Source organism: Canis aureus, chromosome 7 (genome assembly GCF_053574225.1).
Source record: "Canis aureus isolate CA01 chromosome 7, VMU_Caureus_v.1.0, whole genome shotgun sequence".
NCBI lineage: Eukaryota > Metazoa > Chordata > Mammalia > Carnivora > Canidae > Canis > Canis aureus.
The window spans coordinates 39,246,030-39,262,818 of NC_135617.1; the positions used below are offsets into that span (position 1 = coordinate 39,246,030).

At 42.4% G+C, this 16,789-nt stretch overlaps 1 protein-coding gene across 1 annotated transcript in view; it reads left to right on the forward strand.

Annotated features, from left to right (window-relative positions):
- B3GAT2 (beta-1,3-glucuronyltransferase 2) overlaps window positions 1-16,789 on the forward strand; it is an 83,975-nt gene that overhangs the window by 51,671 nt on the left and 15,515 nt on the right. Inside the window, exon 2 of the mRNA XM_077903468.1 lies at window positions 1,391-1,535. Coding sequence (XP_077759594.1) covers window positions 1,391-1,535 — 145 coding nt within the window. The remainder of the gene's footprint in view (window positions 1-1,390; window positions 1,536-16,789) is intronic.

A 16,789-nucleotide genomic window follows, 5' to 3' on the forward strand; every position in this document is an offset into this window, starting at 1 on the left:
TAGTATGAGCACAAGGTAATGGAGATTAATTTACTGAGAAAGTAATAGATTATAAAAATAATTCCAAATTTGTGGAAGACTAATACGGTGAGATCTTTATTACCTGAAATGTTTCATGCCCTTTAATCTTCTTTCTGGAGTCAGGTGGGAAATTAATAAGTGAAATTGGAATGCCTGGCAAATAGAAGCTTCTAGTTATTTTTACTCTTTATTAATAAGACTTTTCATGTGAATTATATTTGAAAATATTTCCCAAGTATATAATTTTTCTTTCATAAAAAAACCCGATTGATAATCATTATTTTAACCATTGGTTAACTGATCACGACCCTGTTCTATAGCAGATAAAAGACAAAGCTTTGGTGTTGAGGGGGAAAAAAAAAACCTTTGGTGTTGAAATTGTCATTACAACAGGCCCATCAAATGCAGTTATATAGGTTATGCCCAAGGACACCCCCAGCTGAGAGGGCGAGTGGAGTTGAAATCAGCCTGTGCTTTAATGGCCAAGCCACAGGCCCCTGCATAGGTGTGTGCCCCGGGAAAAGGGAAGCTTCTAGTTTGCACAAAGGTGTCATGTGGGCTGCCTATGGCCCTGTTTGACACGTGTCTTAAAGGTGGTGGTGATGGTAGTGTCTCCCCAGAATGCTGCCCAGTATCAGGAAGCTTTGTCATGAACATGTCTTTCCCCTTAAAGAAATCCAGCAAATAACTTTCATTTGAGGGTTGTCTTTACCCAGAACTCCCCAGATACTACACTGAGCACTGGGAGAGGGCCAGCTTCCCCGGCTGCCTGCGTGACGTGTCCTCTCCTCTGTTTGGGCCCAATTTCCCTTGAAAGGCAGAATGTAAGGTAGGTTTTTCTTTTTGTCACTCTGGAGAATGCCTGATACCTGTTCTGTCCCTGGATGCCTTTATTAACACCCCCAGCCGCTATTTCTGTGTCTGTACAAATAAAAAATTCATAGAAAGGCAACTCCTGTGGCTTCTCTGAGTGAAATTTTCGCTGTTACTGAGCAATAAAGTTTCCTAAAGGGAAGTCAACACTCTCAGTTCTGAAGGTGCAAAATATTAAGATTCCACTTTGAAACAGGTAGAAAATTTTTTTGAGGGTCACGGCTTAGCTTCACCTCGGTGATGTTCAGACACTGACGCCCACTTTATTTCTCCTAAGCCTGGAGCCACCAGCTGGCTCGTGGCAGAGGGTGGCGGACGGCGCCGCAGCCGAGAGTTGGGCACAGCTGCCAGGACGGGGTTCTGTCTGGAACCTTCAGCTTTTGAGAATCTACCGCCCACCCCACCCCATTTCTCCTCTGTGGTTCGCATTTCTGGCCTCCCTTCAAGCTGTGTTCCCTAAGGAAACTTAAAGCACGTCTCTTTTCCCCTCTTCTAGATGCGAACTACCCGCAAAGTCTCCGTCTGGCCGGTGGGCCTGGTGGGCGGGCGGCGCTACGAGCGGCCGCTGGTGGAGAACGGCAAGGTCGTGGGCTGGTACACCGGCTGGAGAGCAGACAGGCCCTTCGCCATCGACATGGCAGGTGAGGGTGGGGACGGTGGCCCTCGCTCCTCCCCGATCGATCGTTCTCCCAGCAGTCCTGTTTATGACGGCAGCATGAGGAAGGAGGCTTTGAAAGGCCCCTTGGGTTATAAACCTAGATCGTATCCTATTCAGCTGATAAACTACCTAAGTAAACCTTCAAAACAGGCCTTTTGATTAATTCAAGTAGAAATGGACTCTGTGGGTGATTAGAAAATGCTCATCCTGTTCCATTTTTGTCAGCTGTCCATGCGGCTGCAGCCATCCCTGCAAGCCCGTATGTGCCAGGGGCTGGGTTGACTGCTGGGTCAGTGGCGAGAGCTAGACCTGCCTCACAGGGGCTGCTGCTTGCACCTTTTGGTGCCTCTCTCTAGAGTCCAGTTGGTTTCGGTTTTATCACATGCTTATTGATAAATCTAGTAATGATGTGAAATTGACAAGCTGATCATTTTAATGCTTATTGATAAATTTGGTGCTTACTGAGACATTTAATAGCTGAAACATAAAATCAGATTTCTAGTTTTTCAAACATTTAACAACTGAGAATAACTGTCTTAAAGTTTGTATTCCCTGGAGCACCTGGGTGGCTCAGTCGATTAAGAGTCTGACTCTTGATTTTGGCTGAGGTCATGATCTCAGGGTTGTTAGATAGAGCCTCAGGTCAGGCTCCATGCTGAGTGTGGAACCTGCTTAAGATTCTCTTTCTCTGCCCCTGCCCTCCCCAAATAAGTTTTTATTCTCTGGCCAACCCATTGAATTGAGTAAGGCCTGCAGTAGTCCACAAATCCTAAAATGCTACATTATCATAAAGTGACACGTGGGATGCCTGGGTGGCTCTGTGGTTGAGCATCTGCCTTCAGCCCAGGGCGTGATCCTGGAGACCCCGGGATCGAGTCCCACATCGGGCTCCATGCATGGAGCCTGCTTCTCCCTCTGCCTGTGTCTCTGCCTTTCTGTGACTCTCATGAATAAATAAATCTTTAAAAAAAAATAGTGACTCATTTTCTGTAGGTTATATAAAACAATGCCTGTGGTAACCATGGAAGGGTACAGTTTAAAACATGAAGCTTAGAGGCAAGACAAATCACTGACATTTATAACCTAGAAGATGGAGGCAGAAAAGCTTCAAAATTAATCTGTCTTTACCTCTGGGACACAGCTCTGTCTGTCATTCTGTGCTTGGCCAATCTTTTGTGTGTATTTCCCGACTGCCATCAAAATTTTGATACTCAGAATTCTGATGGGATGAAGGCTGCATTCTGAACTGGATTCATCACTTTTATTCTGACAATCCTATAAATTTGAGGGAGCAAGATTATGAAGGATGCTAGGAGTAAGAGTTGGGGGAAGCTCTTGTGCACAGCACTGTGGTGGATCTGTTCCACAGCATCAGGGAAGGAGACAAACTCAGATATTTGTACTCAACATTTAAGAAACAAACAAACAAAAAAAAACATTTAAGAAACATGCCAGTTTTATGGAAATGTGTGTCATGGTCTCTGACCTCAGGGACAGTTTGGTGCTCTTACCACTCACTGGTCACCCTATCCTGGGCTTTCCTCTGTTTTCTGATCTCTTCAACATGAACCTTACTTACGCTTTGGTCTTCAGTTCTTGCAGCCTCAGAGCTCAGCTGGCGTCTCCACCAAACCATTTACCCGAAAGCAGATAAAGACTAGGTCAGCCTTACTTGGAAGGCCCTGAGGATTCCCAGTAGAAGCCTTTCCTCAATCAAATGTGAATTCAGGGCTCAAAAATTATAAGGCTGACCTTAATGGGTCTTTTGAAAATCTGGTTTCTTTTTGAGAGGAAGTATGACTTGGAGCAGGAAACTTCAAGAACATCAGGCAAAGTCTTTTGCTTTCCCAGAACTTAGTTTCCCCATGTGTAGAATGAGGTGTAGCGTGAATGACCACTGAGGTCTTCTCTAATGTATACTCCCTTCTCCTGGCTTCCATCCCTGGGAAGCTCAAAGAGAAGCCCTGGTCCCTGGTTCCTGAGTGAGGATTTGTGAGCACTAAAGCAGCAGCTGATAGTGTTGGGGCCTGACCCTTCCCAGAGCCTTGCTTCACCACAAGCCCTGCAGACCTGTCTCCTTACACATAGGATCTCTGCCTATAACCCTGCAAGGCAGCTTCCGGGTGAGGACAACATAGACAAGTCTTCCTGAATTTTGTTGTCAGAACTTTTACATAGATGATCAAGTATCCAGTAAACCCACTGAGTATTTGCATTGATTTCCCCCAGAATTTGGATCCAAATAGATATACCTAAAATTCAAGAAAGGGACACAGGTTTTATAGCCTGGCCTGTGACAAGATATTTGATATCTTTTTTACTGCTTAATTCTCTGGGAAGCTTTACTCTATGACATGACTGATGTTTGGCTATTTCTAAGCATTTCAGTATATTTTCAAAACATAAGAACTATAATAAAATATGAATGATTGGCCCATTTCTTAATTATCCTTGTTTCAAAATAGGAATAAAATTTTTGTCTCTAAGAAAACAACTTCTGCCACGTTGTTATTTTCTTCACACAGGAACTTGCTTTGCAAATTAGTTTTCAGTAAATTATTAGTATTTTTGGAAGCCTTTAAGTGAGAGTGATTTGGTTGATCAGATAATGATTCTGATTTGGAGGGAGTTTGTTCTCATTCTAAAGCTTGAAAATTCATACGTTTGTTTACATTTCACATAAGATTCATGTTTTCTCTGTGGGAAGAGGGGAATGGAAAGACCTCATGGACATTCGTGGACAAATGGTACTTCCTACTTTTTTTTTTTTAAGTTAAGTGCGCTCACAGCCTCCAGGGGGAGAGAGAAGCCAGAAGCCCAACTTCCTGCTGCCCTCTGGACAGTCAGGGAAGCGCTGCTCAGGAAGCAAGAGAGCCTGGGCCTCTTCTGGATTTCCACAAGCTGATAAGAAACACGCATCTTAACCAACAGGGCACCTGTCTCAGCTGTCCTGCTGTGGGAGTGGTGAGCACATTAACTGGAAGCCCCTCAGGGTCTGTCCTGCCTGTATTTCTGTCCAGTCCCAGCCAGCTCATCACTAGGAGCTTATTTGAGTATCAGACATTGGAACTGTAATGTTTCACGTCATTCAGGGAGTTTGACTCTGTGTCTGTCTTTATTTTGCCATATTGGACTTTGCAGGTGCAATTTTTGCACTCAGGAAACATTGTTCTGGAATTATCTTGTATGCACAGTGTTGTTAATGGCAGAAGTAAAGATAATTTCTGTTGCACTTTGGGACAGTTAAACGAAACCTTCTAATTACTACTGGAAAAAAAGTTAAATAACCACCCACAAGATGACTTAGGAGAGTGTTAGGTGCAGTCCTTGCCCTGGAAGCAGCATTCAGGTGGCTTCCGCAGGTGGTTGGTGGCCACCCTGCCCTGGCAAGCCAGTGAGACGGAGGAATAGAGCCTCGCGCTTCTGTTCCTCCGCCTCAGGCATGTGACCGCCCCGCCGGCTAGTTCTTATTGGCCACAGCAAGGCACTCCACACAGAGTTTTTAGCTCTCTTTTGAAGTCTGGGTGTTATTTTCAAGTGACAGCCTCACTTTGGCCACTTCCAGGGAGATGTCAATAAGAACCATTTCTTGAAAGAACTGAGTTTAAAGCAATCTTGAGCCTTGCCGGGAGGTGTAGACTTGTTCAAATTCGGAACGAAAGGCTGCGATATTTATTTTGAATTCTCACATGTGTGTGCACTTTATTCTTAACTCTGAGAGGTGGCAGGCAGGGCACTGGGCTCCCTTGATGATGGTATATGCAGCTGAGTTCCCAGTTGAGTGCCTGGCGAACAGTAGGGACTCTTCCAGTAAAACCCCAGCCGGGTGCACTGTTGTTCAACTCTGCCGATAGCCACCCAGAGTTAGCTGAGACCCCACGGGCTGGAGGGTACAGTCCCCGCATAACCACCCTTGCTTAACCAGCAACACTTGGGGGGGTCCGCAGGCCAACTACACTCCTGACTAGCTATCAATTTGTTGTTTTTCTCTCAGGTTTGATAGTTTAGTACAAAGACTCACAAAAGTCAGGATAATGCTCTACTTCTGACAGTCCTATTACAGAAAATAGAAATTAGGACCAACCACACAAAGAGACACCTGGGGTGAGGTCTGGTAGAGAACAAAGAGCTTCTGTGCCGTTTCTCCGAGAATCGAGAATCGGGATATATCCCCCTCCCAGCACATTAATGTGTTCACAGCCTGGGAAGCTCCACTGATCCTCTGTGTTCAGAGTTTTTAGTTAGTTTCATCTTGTAGGCATGATCGATGGAATCATTGGCCACACAATTGAACTCAGTCTCCTGCTTCTATCCCCAGAGGTCAGCATGGCCCCACATGGCCCCGCGTTCCAACCCTCTGATCATGTGTTTGGTTTTTCCGTAACCAAGCCCCCATGGTGCAGCTATCTGGGGACCCTCTGCAGCCACCTCATTAGCATAACAAAGTCACTCCCATCCCTCAGGAAAAGCTAAAGGTTTTGTAAGTTCCTTGCCAAGAACTAGGCACAAAGACTTGAGAGATTTTTTTTAATCTCATACCACAGGCTCAAAAAGGATAACTTTCATATCATAAAGAAGAGTGTCTATCACATCCCTGTTTTACTAATGCTTTCATGCATAAAAGCAAAGGGGACATGAGGTGATGTCTCAGGGTCACTTTCAGCTTTGTCTCTGATGTTTTCATGACTCCTAAAAATGAGATGTGATTGTAAAGGGATGAAATCGTTTCTCCTGTGTGGATTATAGAGAGGGATGAGAAGTCTGAGAGGACTCTTAGTTTCCGGGCCTGGAGTCCTGCGGATATGGGAGCGTTGAAGCTCTGGAACTAGATGAGCTCCCACAGATGGCATCCCAGGGCTCAGTCCTCCAAAGTGGCGGCAGGGAGCAGAGCCAGGGAAGGGAGCAGAGGGAAGTGCTGGGTGAGTCACGAATTTGATTGTTGGCTGTCTCTCATCCTGGACGTGAAAGAGGAAGGTGCTTAGTGTGGGAGTGTGAGAGCCGGCAGCATGTGGATGGTGTCATGAGGATGGTTGGTAGCAATTAGGACCTTGTAGGCTGTTCCCTGGAACAAGGGATGTTTGGGAGAATGGATGGCCTGAATTGAAGAGGAGTAAAAGGTTGGCAGGACTGTGCTAGGAAAGTTAGATTTCCCGTAGAACAATGAGGAAAAGGAAGTTCTCTCCATGAAAGGACTGAGGAGGTTCCATTTGGGCAGGACAGTGATTACAGAGGATGTCCTGGAAATAAGTAGCAAGGAGGGCTGCGAGGAGATATGTGTAAGGAAGAGGATGGATGGGATGGTTTCCAAGGTGACATGAGTTTTGGCAAGCCTTGATTCTAAAGATCGAGGTTGTATGTAGGCCACTGTATTTATACTTTTTCTATTGACACCTAACTTCTCCATCCCTATGGCTTTTCCAGGATACAGTAGTTTCTAGAGATGTAAAGGGCCCTTTGTAAAATGAAAATCAGATCCATAATTTAGAAGAGACCTCTGGGGATGTCGAGTGAATGGTGGGTGCAGTGGTGGGGGTGGCGAGCACCACTAAGAGGCAGGAGGGCCAGAACAACTCCTTCAAGGAATGTGTCAGGATTGAGAAGGGAAGAGATGGTAACAGGTTCAAGGGGTAGAACTGCTTTTTTGTTTTCCTTTAATGAAAGAAGAGAAGTTGAAGTTTGGAGAGAAGAGATGTATTGAAGTACCAAAGGAGATGAAATGGGGGGTGGGGGTGGTGGTGAGACTCTTAGATGGACAAGTTCACCTTGGCAGAATCAGCTCTTATTCTTACTGAGGAGGTGAGGTGAGCAAGGAAACCAAGGGCAGGAGGAGGGGCTGCTTGTTGGGGGCTGACCTGCTGCTGAATATGAATAGTGTGGCGGGAGCACCACGGACTGAATCCTATACACACCTACTAACCTTGGGGCTGCACGGAGCCTGTAGGGAGAACACGGCCCCTGCCCCCAAGTAGTTTTGTATCTAGCAGAGAATAGTTAGGATAAATATATCACTTACTGTCTCATGAGATAGAAAATGAGGTATGAATGGAATGTTTGGGGTTTATATTTTAAGAGAAAAGAGAACTGCTATTGAGGGCAGTTTGGGAAAGGCATCATGGAAGTAGCACCTGGGAGGTCAGGGCAAGTTTGGGGAACAGCAAACCCCAGGGTATGTGTGGCTCTTCGAGGAGAGGCAAGCTTGGGTCAGTCTGTGAGATTTGGTTGCTGAAATAGAAATTTGAAAAAAAAAAAAATTGCCTGCATTTCTGTGGATTATTGGAGGATTTGTGAAATTTCTGAGTTGGGGACTGATGGGAATTGTAACTTAAATACAGAAGTATATGGTGATTTCAGGTAATGAGAACATTCTGTTAACCAGAATCACCAGTGACAAATAGGAATATTCATATTAGGAAACTAATTCACATTCCTTGACAAATTTCTAGGCTCTGGATTCATTGTGGGTGTGTGTCCTTAAGGAGGGTTGTGAAGTTTGGGCTCTTGGGAAATAACAGTTGTACCGGGCCGTCTTTCTCTTCATGTTTATTGACAAGGAATTTTGTCTGGATTAATTTACTTGGTAAACCCTTTCTTGGTAGATAACATAAGAGTAAACATCAGCCCCATTCAGACCAAATGATCATCAAAAAAGCCAAACAAGCATAGCCCAAATTGGCAATGTTTCACTTTGCTTCATGAATATAAATACTGCAAGAAAAGGGAGGTATGGGGCACCTGGGTGGCTCAGTTGGTTGAGCGTCCTAAATCTGGTTTTGACTCAGGTCATGATCTCAGGGTCCTGGGGTTGAGACTTTGTCTGGGCTCCACACTCAGCAGGGAGTTGGCTTGGGATTCTCTCCCACTGCCTCTACCCTTCCCACTGCTTGCACTCACTTGCATGTGCTTTTTCTCCCTACCCCCTCCTTTCAAATAAATCTTAACCAATAAAAAAGAGAGGTAATGAGTTTGAGGCCATTTGTAAATTAAATGTGTTGTTTTCAATGCATGACTGCTTTGTATAAGGAAGATAAAAAATACTGTTTTTAGTAAAGTGACAATGTATTGTATGGTGCCTTTCAGTGCAGGGTCTGGGGACTGACTTGGGACTTGTCCTTAGGTTGGTGCAGTGTGACCATCACTGGAGTGGTGTGTGGGTTCTCTGGGACAGAATTACAGCTGCTGGGGCCTGGTGATTCTGTCCCAAGAACTTAGAGCACCATGGAGGGAGGGGTGGAGTGTGAGGGTACCTGTTGCCCATTTCATATCTATTTCCAGAGTGAATTGCATTCTAGAGACTTGCAGGTGTTCAGTGGCCTCAACAACATGTTCTCTCTACACATACTGTATCTATGCTGGGTTAAGGTGGGCGTGTGGGGTAAGGAGTGCCTGTGCACCTGTTGCTCATAATCAGGGGACTTTTCTGGGGTAGCTGAGGGTGGGGTGGCCTTGTTCAAGTAGGGCTTGGTGGAAGTGGAGCGGTATCCCTCAAAATTTCAGTGAGTAAAGCATTTAGAACTAAGAATTTTGAAAATCAGAAGTTTTTCCTTCTACCTGGGAAGCCCAGCACACCTCGCGATTATTGTTTCCTGAGTATCAGGCATGTTTACCAGGAACCAGGCGTTCTTAGATGCTCTGTGGTGCTTTCCTGTTTAATCTTTACTCAGTTCTGCAAGGGATGTGCTGGTATTATCCTCCTCCTTTAAATATAAGGAAAATGGGAGGCTGAGGACTCGAAGTCACTTGTCCAGGGTTGCATGGTGATCCTGCTCAGGTTTTGTGTGTCTCCAGAGATGGCATGCCCACTCGGCTTTGAATCCCATCTCGCCTGCTCACAGCTCACAACCAGGTGACTGAGCTCTTGATCTCTGAGCCTGTGTTCTTCATCCACAGAACAGAGGAAATGGAATTCCTCACAGAGTAAGACATCAGATGCAGAGCACTGGGTACAACTGTAGGCACCTGAATGATTGGTCCCTTCACCAAGAAGCAAGGTCAGACTGTGTCTGTGTTCCCCTGTCATCTGGGTTCAGGTGGCTCCCACGTTCGTCCAGGGGAATTGGCCCAGTGCTGTGTGTGGCCGATGACCGTGGTGGCCAGATCTCCACAGCAGCTGTGGGACACAGGCGTCGCTGCTGCCCAGGCTCCCCTGGGGCACAACAGGCCGTACTAGCTGTTTCCCCACCTATAGATTAGGGATCAGACCACCTGCCTTCTGGGTTATGGTGAGGTTGAAATGAGAACAGATACTGCAGAAGTTCCTGCTGTTCTATCAGTGTTTGAATTCTCACCACGGAGAGCTATTTCAGATCATTCTTGAAGGTGTAATACTTAAGAACATACAAACTCTTTGCTTTGGGCTCATGATGGACTTCACTTCTCTCCTGGCTGGGACTTGTGCTCATTATCATTCAGTGAACTAACTCAGCATGCATGATGGCATATGGAGATAAACGCTGGCCCTTGCTTTAGATAAAATACTCTAAAAAGAGACTGATCAATAAGAGAAAAGTGAAACAAAAGATCATTAGAAAGCTGCTGAGAATAAGATATATGCTCCTTTTCATAATTTCCCAGATGAAAAATCATTTCCTAATTACTGATGGCACACGGGGAAGGATTTCAAAGAGTAGTTCTCACACTTTGTAATCAGGTCACAAGAAGGGAGAAATGTCCCTTTTTATCACCTTGACTTTGCTAAGAGCTTGTGGGAGAGCATCTGGAGATGCAGTTTTCACTTGGAGTCTATTAAAGAGGCAGTTTATTAGTACAAATAAGAATCCAGGATTGTTGCTCTGCTCAGTTACCTGGGGCCGGCACATGGGCCGGTTTTGCTTGGCACACAGTTGGTTGCCGTGACTGGCACACACGTCTCTGCACTGGCTTCAGAAGCTGAACTTGGCTGCCGTTCTTGGGCCCCTTGAGCAGCCGTATCCCCCAACCCCAGACACTCTGCACTGAGTCCACCTCATTCAAATCGCTTCACCGTGACCAACCACCAGGTCAGCCAAGCATTGCCTTGTGCTCATGGGCTCAAGATAATCCAGAGTGTCACACACTGTCTTCCAGAATAGGGGATGTCCCTTTATCTTCCCAGGTTTGCCTCACTACTTTCTAGTCCCCTTTCAAGACTCATTAATAGTATAAGGATAGCTTTTTCTGGGAAGTTTTTCCTGATTTTTCCATCCAGCATAGATGCTGTTCCCACGTTCTGCTTATGCACTTGTCCTCAAGGTGGCGCTCACTTTGGTGTCCTGTCTGCCCTGGGCTTCCTCTGCTAGTGGAGTCCTGAGCTCCCCTGGGAGAGGGTTCAGCTCTTCTACCCATGGCTCCAGCCTCAGCACAGTCCCTGACAGGAGTAGCTTGAGTAAATGTTCGCTAAATTCGTGAATTCTGACTTGACTATACTTCTGGTATAAGGATTATCAAAATTAAAAGTTTTACAGCTGCTTATTCCTTCTGAGCCCTAATTGCCATCTTTCTTTCTTTTCTTTCTCTCTCTCTCTCTCTCTCTCTCTCTCTTTCTTTCTTTCAAGATTTTATTTACTCATTTGAGAGAGACAGCACGAGTAGGGGGTGGGGGTGGGGTGGGGGGTGGAGGGGCTGGGGGAGAGGAAGGAGGAGACTCCCCACTGAGCAGGGAGCCCAACTCAGGGCTCCCCTCTCAGGATTCTGGGATGATGACCTGAGCTGAATGCAGATACTTAAGCAGCTGAGCCGTCCAACCACCCCTGCCATTATTCTCAGTGGTGAGATTTTTAAAAAGGGGATGTTGAGCTCTACTCCAGAGAACTCTCTAAGGAGAGCTTTGGGGTGTCTAATTTGGTGGGTCCCAACCTGGCTACACATCAGAATTACATGGAGAGCTTTGAGAAAACATAACTTCATCACTGATCAGTTAAACCGTAATCTCTGGGTGTGGCACCTAGTGTGCAGGTGTGTCTGTATTTTTATTTTTTTTAAGTCTGAAGTGATGATAAAGTGCAACTAGAAGTAAGAATGGCTGGTGTCAGTGGTCAGAAGCTCCTCTCCCCTTTCTTCCTGTGGCTCTTTATCGTCCTTCACAGATGTGGTCTCCTGCCTGGCCACCCACTGAATCTCCTCTGGAGGTAGGAGGTCAGATAGCTCTGTCCTGAAAAAGTTTGAGACAAAGTTCAATACAATTTTTTTCATTGAAAACACTTCCATGGATCAAACAAGAAGAGGATTTGAGCACAGGAGAGGAGTTTTTAAAATTATAACAACTGAAGAGCCCCACCAATGATCTAAAAGACTGCACTCACTGGGAATGCAAGTTTTGTCTTTTTTTTTTTTTATTGTGGTAGAATGTACTTAACATAAAATTTACCATTTTAACTATTTTTAAGTACACAGTGGTATTAAGTACATGCACATTGTTATGCAGTGATCACCACTGTCCATCTCCATATATTTTTCATCATCACAAACTGTAACTTTGTGCCCCTGAAACACACTAATTCCTCACCCTCCACCCCCTACCCCCATCCCTGGTAACAAACATCTACTACCTCGGGACGCCTGGGTGGCTCAGTGGTTGAGTGTCTGCCTTTGGCTCGGGGCGTGATCCTGGAGCCCTAGGATCGAGTCCCACACATGGAGCCTGCTTCTCCCTCTGCCTGTGTCTCTGCCTCTCTCTCTCTCTCTCATGAATAAAAACAAAATAAAACAAAACCCCCAAACGTTACTACCTCTATGAATTGGACCCTACAGGTATCTCATGTAAGTGGAATTATGCATTCTTTGTGTCCTTTTTATTTCACTTAGTATGGTATCTTTAAGGTTCATCCATGCTGTATAGCATGTGTCAGAATTTCATGCCTTTTTAAAGCTGAATAATACTTTCTTGTATATATAAACCACATTTTGTTTATCCATTCATCCATTGATGGATATTTGGGTTTCTACCTTTTGGCTCTTATGGATAATGCTATGAACATGAGTGTACAAATAATTGTTTAAGTCACGATTTTGAATTCTTTTGAGTATACACCCAGAAGTGACATTGCTGGACCATATATATGGTAATTTACGTTTGATTTTTCTTTTCTTTTCTTTTCTTTTTTTTTTTTTTTTTTTTTTTTTTTTTTTGAGGAACCACTATACTTTTTTCCAGACTGGCTGCATCATTTTACATTCCCATCAGCAATGCATAGGAGTCCCAATTTTTCCATATCCTTGTTAACTCATTATTTTCTGTTATTTAAAAAATTATTTTACATGCATGTGCTGGGTTTGAGGAATAGGAATATAGATACCTTCTCCTGTTTTGCTGTATTTCCTGGGTTAGAATAGAATGGCTTTGTGGCACATTCAGTAGTAGTACTCATGGTAGTGAGTACTAGTCAAACAGAAAATCTCATGGTAACATAAAGCATGAGACCCTGATTCTTACTCAGACATTGTCAACCTTGTTGATTGTGCCATACTCAACATACATAAGTGCTTCATTTCCTTTCAGGGTCTTTCTGGCTGTTGAGCCAATAGAACCACTTCCCCTTCTAAACTTCGGTATTAGGCATGTCTTAGTTCTCTGCTACCAGCCTACCAAAAAAAAAAAAAAAAAAATCTGTCTGTCCTGGATATTTTTGGTATTCAGTTAATTAAGCCTTCTTAATTTATCTTTCATTCTTTCCATTCTGATTCAGCATCCTGATGGTTTCCTTAGAAGATTTAGGTTTCTGTGATGATTTCTTTTCAGAGTAAAGATTTAAATGAATTGTTATAGACTAAATAAAGAATACGTCTTAGAAATAAAAAGTGTTTTATTTTTTCCACAAAGAACAATGATTGCTAAATGGCTTTGAGGAGTTTAAAAAAATGGACCAAAAAAAAAAAAAATAAGGTTTACCCTGAAGCGATCATAAAGTTTCAATCCATATTCTGGAGCAGTTTAACAAATCCATTTAACAGCCAGGCCATGTGTTTTCATTCCTTTTTGGTACTAGAAAAAAGAAATCATTCTAAGGTATAATTGGACATAAGTGTGGAAAACTATATTTCTCCCTGCCCCCTAGGAGCATGCATGGCACATGAGTATTCATGCTTAGGATCGTGAAAATCTATAGTTAAGCATTTACATGAAATAATGGCAATTTAGAGATGATAGTCAATAAATAAAGGACACATTCTTTTTATACAGCCCTCTTTTTTGCTTTCTATGTCTGATTTAAGTATAGTGAAAATGATTCCCAAAACACTATTAACATATCTGTTTTTCAGCTGGATAGTTCAGATGACAAGGCTGAAAGGTACAAGATTATGAAAAAAAAAAAAGTACTTAAGTATAGTTTTCTACTTCTTAAATTGAGATATAATTGACATATACTAGTTTTAGGTGTACAACATTTGTATATATCGTAAAATGATCACCACAGTTTTTCTAGTTAATATCCATCACCACATATAGTTAAAAATATTTCTCTTGTTATGAGAACTAAGTTCTGCTCTACTAACTTTCAAATATACAACATAGTATTAACTCTAGTCACTATGCTGTAATTCCATCCCCAGGAATTATTTTGTAACTGAGAATTGATACCTTCTGACCACCCTCCACCTGCCTACTTCTGACAACCATTAGTGTATTCCCTGGATCTGTGAGTTTGATTTTTTTTTTTTTTTTTAGATTTTGCATGTAAGTGAAATCATTTGGCATTTGTCTTTTTCTGACTTATTGCATTTAGCATGATGTACCCAGAGTTCACATTTTTGCAAAAGGCAAAAAATTTTCTTCTATTTTATGGCTGAATAATATTCCATTGTGTATATATACCACATCTTCTTATCCAAATTCATCCATCACAGGACACCTAGGTTGCTTTTGTGCCTTAGCTACTGTAAGTAATACTGCAATGAATGTGTGGGGAGGGGAGGGTCATGCATATATCTTTTTGAGTTCGTTTTTCATTTTTCTTTTATAAATACTCAGAAGTGGTATTGCTGGATCATATGGTATTTTTAACTTTTTTTTTTTATGATAGTCACAGAGAGAGAGAGAGAGAGAGAGAGAGAGAGGCAGAGACACAGGCAGAGGGAGAAGCAGGCTCCATGCTCCGGGAGCCCGACGTGGGATTCGATCCCGGGTCTCCAGGATTGCACCCTGGGCCAAAGGCAGGCGCTAAACCGCTGCGCCACCCAGGGATCCCTATTTTTAATTTTTTGAGGAATCTCTAAAATATACTGTTTTTCATAGCAGCTGCACTAATTTACACTCCCACCGACAGTGTTCATGGGTCCCCTTTTCTCCATGCCCTTGCCAACAATGTTATTTCTTATCTTTTTGATACTCGCCATTCTAACATGTGTGAAGTGATAGGTCATTGTGGTTTTGATTTACACTTTCCTGATAGTGATAATTGAATATCTTTTCATGTGTCTATTGGCCATCTGCATGTCTTCTTCGAAATATGTGTATTCAGGTCGTCTGCTCATTTTTAAGTCCTATTGTTCTGGTTTTTTTGCTATCGAGTTATATGAGTTCTTTATGTGTTTGGGATATAACTCTCTTAGAAATATGATTTACAGATATTTTCTCACATTTAGTAGGTTGCCTTTTTATTTTGCTGGTAGTTTCCTCTGCTGGGCTGAGGCTTCTTATTTCCATGTAGTCTCACCTGTTTTTGCTTTTGCTGCCTTTACTTTTGGCATTTGATCCAAAAAATATTCACCAAGATTGTTGTCAAGGAGCTTACAACCTATGTTTTTGTCTAGGAGTTTTACAGATTCAGGTCTTACATTCAAGTCTTTAATTCATTTGGAGTTAATTTTTGTATATGGCAAAAGACAGTTGCCTTTTTATTTTGCTGGTAGTTTCCTCTGCTGGGCTGAGGCTTCTTATTTCTATGTAGTCTCACTCACCTGTTTTTGCTTTTGCTGCCTTTACTTTTGGCATTTGATCCAAAAAATATTCACCAAGATTGTTGTCAAGGAGCTTACAACCTATGTTTTTGTCTAGGAGTTTTACAGATTCAGGTCTTACATTCAAGTCTTTAATTCATTTGGAGTTAATTTTTGTATATGGCATAAGACAGTGGTTGAGTTTCATTCTTTGGCCTGTGGCTGTCCAGTTTTCCCAAGACCATTTATTGAAGAGTCTGTGCTTTCCTCATGGTATATTCTTGGCTCCTTTGTATTCTTGGCTCCTTTGTCGTAATGGACCATATATGTGGAGGTTTATTTCTGGGCTCTTTATTCTGTTTCATTTATCTATGTATCTGTTTAATGCAAATACCATACTGTTTTGATTACTATAGCTTCGTGATATAGTTTGAAATCTTCTTAGGTATTTTATTCTTTCTGATGCAATTATAAGTAGGATTGTTTTCTTAATTTCTCTTTCTGATAGTTCATTACTAGTGTGTAGAAATGCCAACAATTTTTGCATATAAATTTTGTATCCTGCAATTAACTGAACTCATTTATTATAATAGTTTTTGGTAAAATATTTAGGATTATCTATATATAGTATGTCATCTGCAAATAGTGAATTTTACTACTAGTTTAACAATTTGGATGACTTATTTCTTGTCTGATTGCTGTAGCTAGGACTTCTAGTACTATATTGAATAAAAGTGAGAGTGGGCAGCCTTGTCTTGTTAGGGAAAAAGCTTTTAGCTTTCACTGTTGAGTATGATGTTAGCTGTGGGCTTGTTATATATGGCCCTTATTATATTGAGGTGCATTTCTTCTATATCTAGTTTGTTGAGAGTTTTTAATCACAAGTGGATATTGAATTTTGTCAAATATTGGAGTTTTTTGCATCTATTAAGATGATCATATCATTTTCATCCTTTATTTTTCAGTCTGGTGGGTCACACTGATAGATTTGCAGATGTTGAATCATCCTTGCATCCCTGGAATAAGTCTCATTTGATAATGTGATTTTTTTTAATGTGTTGTTTAATTCTTTGCTAATACTTTGTAGAGGATTTTGTATCTATGTTCATCAAAGATACTGGTCTGTAATTTTCTTGTGGTATCCTTGTCAGGTTTGGTATCAGGGTACTGCTGGCTTCATAAAATGTTTGGAAGTTTTTCCTCCTTTTCAATTTTTGGAAGCATTTGAGAAGGCTAGGTATTAACTCTTTGAATATTTGGTAAAATTTATCAGTGAAGCCATCTGGTTTTGTACTTTGTTTCTTGGGAGGTTTTTGATTACTGATCCATTCTGCTTACTAGTAATTGGTCTATTCAGATTTTCTATTTCTTAAAAAAAAAAAAAAA